Source organism: Galeopterus variegatus, unplaced genomic scaffold, assembly GCF_000696425.1.
Source record: "Galeopterus variegatus unplaced genomic scaffold, G_variegatus-3.0.2 Scaffold1011, whole genome shotgun sequence".
In the NCBI taxonomy this organism is placed as follows: Eukaryota; Metazoa; Chordata; class Mammalia; order Dermoptera; family Cynocephalidae; genus Galeopterus; species Galeopterus variegatus.
Window position 1 is genome coordinate 729,482 of NW_007727122.1, and position 3,101 is coordinate 732,582.

The 3,101-nt window shown below is 44.7% G+C and overlaps 1 protein-coding gene across 5 annotated transcripts in view; it reads right to left on the bottom strand.

Moving 5' to 3' along the window:
- The window catches only part of MICAL2 (microtubule associated monooxygenase, calponin and LIM domain containing 2), a 44,006-nt gene that overhangs the window by 24,468 nt on the left and 16,437 nt on the right, over positions 1 to 3,101 (bottom strand). For all 5 annotated transcript variants that reach the window (XM_008574195.1, XM_008574194.1, XM_008574192.1 and 2 more), the window contains exon 8: positions 287 to 436. In XM_008574195.1, the coding sequence (XP_008572417.1) occupies positions 287 to 436 (150 nt within the window). The remainder of the gene's footprint in view (positions 1 to 286; positions 437 to 3,101) is intronic.

Here is a 3,101-nt window from a genome sequence, read left to right on the forward strand (position 1 = left end):
TTTTTTTTTTTTTAGGTATTGTCTATAGCTGCTTTCACATTTTAATGGAAGGGATGCATAGTTGCACAGAGATAGTATGGCCTCCAAAGTGTAACAAATTTGCTATCTGACCTCATAGATAAGTCTGCTGACTCTTGATCTGGAAGAAGCTTGAGTCTCATTTTAACCAGGCGTGGCCGGCAAAAACGTGAAATATGTGAAATACGTCACTAGCCTGAAAATTTCTGATTTCTCAGCAGGTTCTGGTCACAAAAAAAGCAGGTCCAGTGAGTGTGATATGACTCACCTGCTTCAGGAGTGAGGGGTTCCGAGTGTTCTCCTCAAACTTGGCCAGCAGCTGATTCGCCATGGACTTGACTTTGTTCTGATTTCCACCTTCTTTACTGCTGCTGCGCTCTTGATTGGAACCCAAGCTACGGCTGGAGAAGGCTGCAGGCTGAAAAGGTCAAAACAGTATATTGGTGGCTGGATCCTGGAACCCAGATATGAGGGAGGGGTCCTGGGGATCCAGGACACAGGACTAGTTTCCTGAAGGACTTCCTTCATGGTCTAAGGATGTGAGGCAGAGGCACAGGGCAGTAGAGACGATGCTCACAGCAGGAATGAGTTTGCAAAGGATGGATGTGCACACCCGGCTTGGGAGCCAGACAGTTAGGGCCTGAATCCTGACTCTTTCATTTTCCAGCCCTGTGACGTTGGCAAATGACTTAACTTCTCTGGTTTCCTCATTGTAAAATGGGGGCAGTGATCCACTTTATATGGTTTTTGCAAAAATCAAATATAATAATGAAGTGTTGTCCAAAATAGTTTTCAAAATACATCATGTGGCTGAGAAGAGGTGAAGAGTAGGGGGGATGAAGGAGGCAAGAGCGGGGGTCAGTCAGGCAAGGCACAGGCTCTGGGGGTCTTTCACCTCCCTTCTCTGTATCCCACCCCAACCTCAACCAGTCCTACTCTGTTTTTGCTAACTTTTGAAGAACTTTTAATTTAGAAACAATTTTAGATTTATAGAATAGTTGCAAAGATAGCACAGATTGTTCCTGCATACCCTTCACCCAGCTGCCCCTGCTAACTTCTGGAATAATCATGAATCATGACATTGTTATCAAATCTAAGAAATTAACATTGCCTTGATGCTATTAACCGAAGTATAGACTTTATTCAATGACACTGGTTTTTCCACTAATGTCCCTTTTCTGTTCCAGGATTCAATCCAGGATCCCACACTGCATTTACTCATCATGTCTCATTCATTAGCCTCCTCAGCCTCTTCCAGTCTGTGACAGTTTCTCCATCTTTCCTTGTCTTTCATGACCTTGACGTTTTTGAAGGGTACTGGACAGCTATTTTATAGAAAGTCCCTCAGTCTGGGTTGGTNCCCCCCTCACTGTAGGATCTCCTCCCATGGGCTGCGGAAGTGTAAATGGCACTGCCTCATCAACTGGGCAGTAAGCCTTCCCAAGAAGACCATGCATCTCCCTCACAGGACTGGCATTCTCAAGACAACAAAGATGTGTTCACTTAGAAGAAATTCATGGGAAGAGGCAAGCTATAGTCAATTGTTTTTTCAAAAGATCCCTAAAAGTAGCAGCCCCAAGGGAAACCTTGTACATATATAGCCACTCTGAAGTGTTGGACAAACAACCAAAGAGGCACTCCATACTTCAAAGTGTGAAATGTGACTGTGCACATCAACACAGGCTGGAGTGAGAAGAGGAAGAGCTTACTGGGGCGATCACTGTTTGTATAAGACCAAAGTTAGCCAGGACAGGGGGCCCTANGAACAAGTCACAGATGTGGACAGTCTGTCATACAAATACACAGCAATAAAACCTCTTCAGCCATATATACTAGAACAAGTCTTTCCTAAATCCTATGAATCAGGTATCAATGTACGAGGATTATGTAAATTATCCCACCTGCCTCTAAATCAGCATTTTGACAATAGCCAGTAGGCTAGTTAAACTGGCATCCTACACTTCACTGACAATATGTACGCTTGCTTTTGTGGAATTATAATGGATTTTTTGGATGAATTGTAAATTTCAGATCTCTTTAAAGACCNAAAGTAGCAGCCCCAAGGGAAACCTTGTACATATATAGCCACTCTGAAGTGTTGGACAAACAACCAAAGAGGCACTCCATACTTCAAAGTGTGAAATGTGACTGTGCACATCAACACAGGCTGGAGTGAGAAGAGGAAGAGCTTACTGGGGCGATCACTGTTTGTATAAGACCAAAGTTAGCCAGGACAGGGGGCCCTACGAGCTAGCACTTCCCAGACATTAATGTGCACACAAACCATTCAGGGATTGATCTTCAAAGCAGACTCCATTTCAGGAGGTCTGGAGTGGCCCCGAGAGTCTGTATTTCTAACAAGCTCCCAGGTGATGCTGATGGTGCTGGATCTTGGACAGCACTTTGAGTAGCAAGATTTTAGAAAGAATTATTGCTTGGAGGTTGACTTGAAGTAAAACAGCTGCCCCAGAAAAACAGTCCAGAGCCATCTCAGAAGGGGCAGATGCAAACCAGATTTCTCCCCACTCCAACTCCAACGCTGCCAACAACAGACAGCACAAACACCCCCTCCAATAAGCCAAGGAAGAAAGGTAGGAAAAGACTTCACCCTGAGACAAAGTGTACCCAGGGGAAGCTTCTCGGGAGGAGGCAAGAGCAGATCACAGGCCCTGAAGGTGGAGAGCCACACCCGTAACCTAGGAAACGGAATGTCTCCAGCCCTGTTAATCAGCCTCTTTTTCCTGCTCTAAATTATCTCCCTATTCGCTGGCTTTTTGCTGCCACCACAAACAAGAGGTGGGAAGCAACAGTTTTTGAAGGGATCACCCAAAGAAGCTGTAGAAAAGGTTTAGACAAGAGTAATTTGAACTCACTGGATAAAATGAGTTTGTTCACATTTTAAAATGTGAACTGAACCCCGGGTTTCCTTTATCAGTGCTCTCCTTTGACCATCCCAGGAAATGCACTCCCTGCAGGTGGGCCTTGTGGCTCTATTTATTATAAAGCTCGCTGTTGTGAGACAGAACAAGTCACAGATGTGGACAGTCTGTCATACAAATACACAGCAATAAAACCTCTTCAGC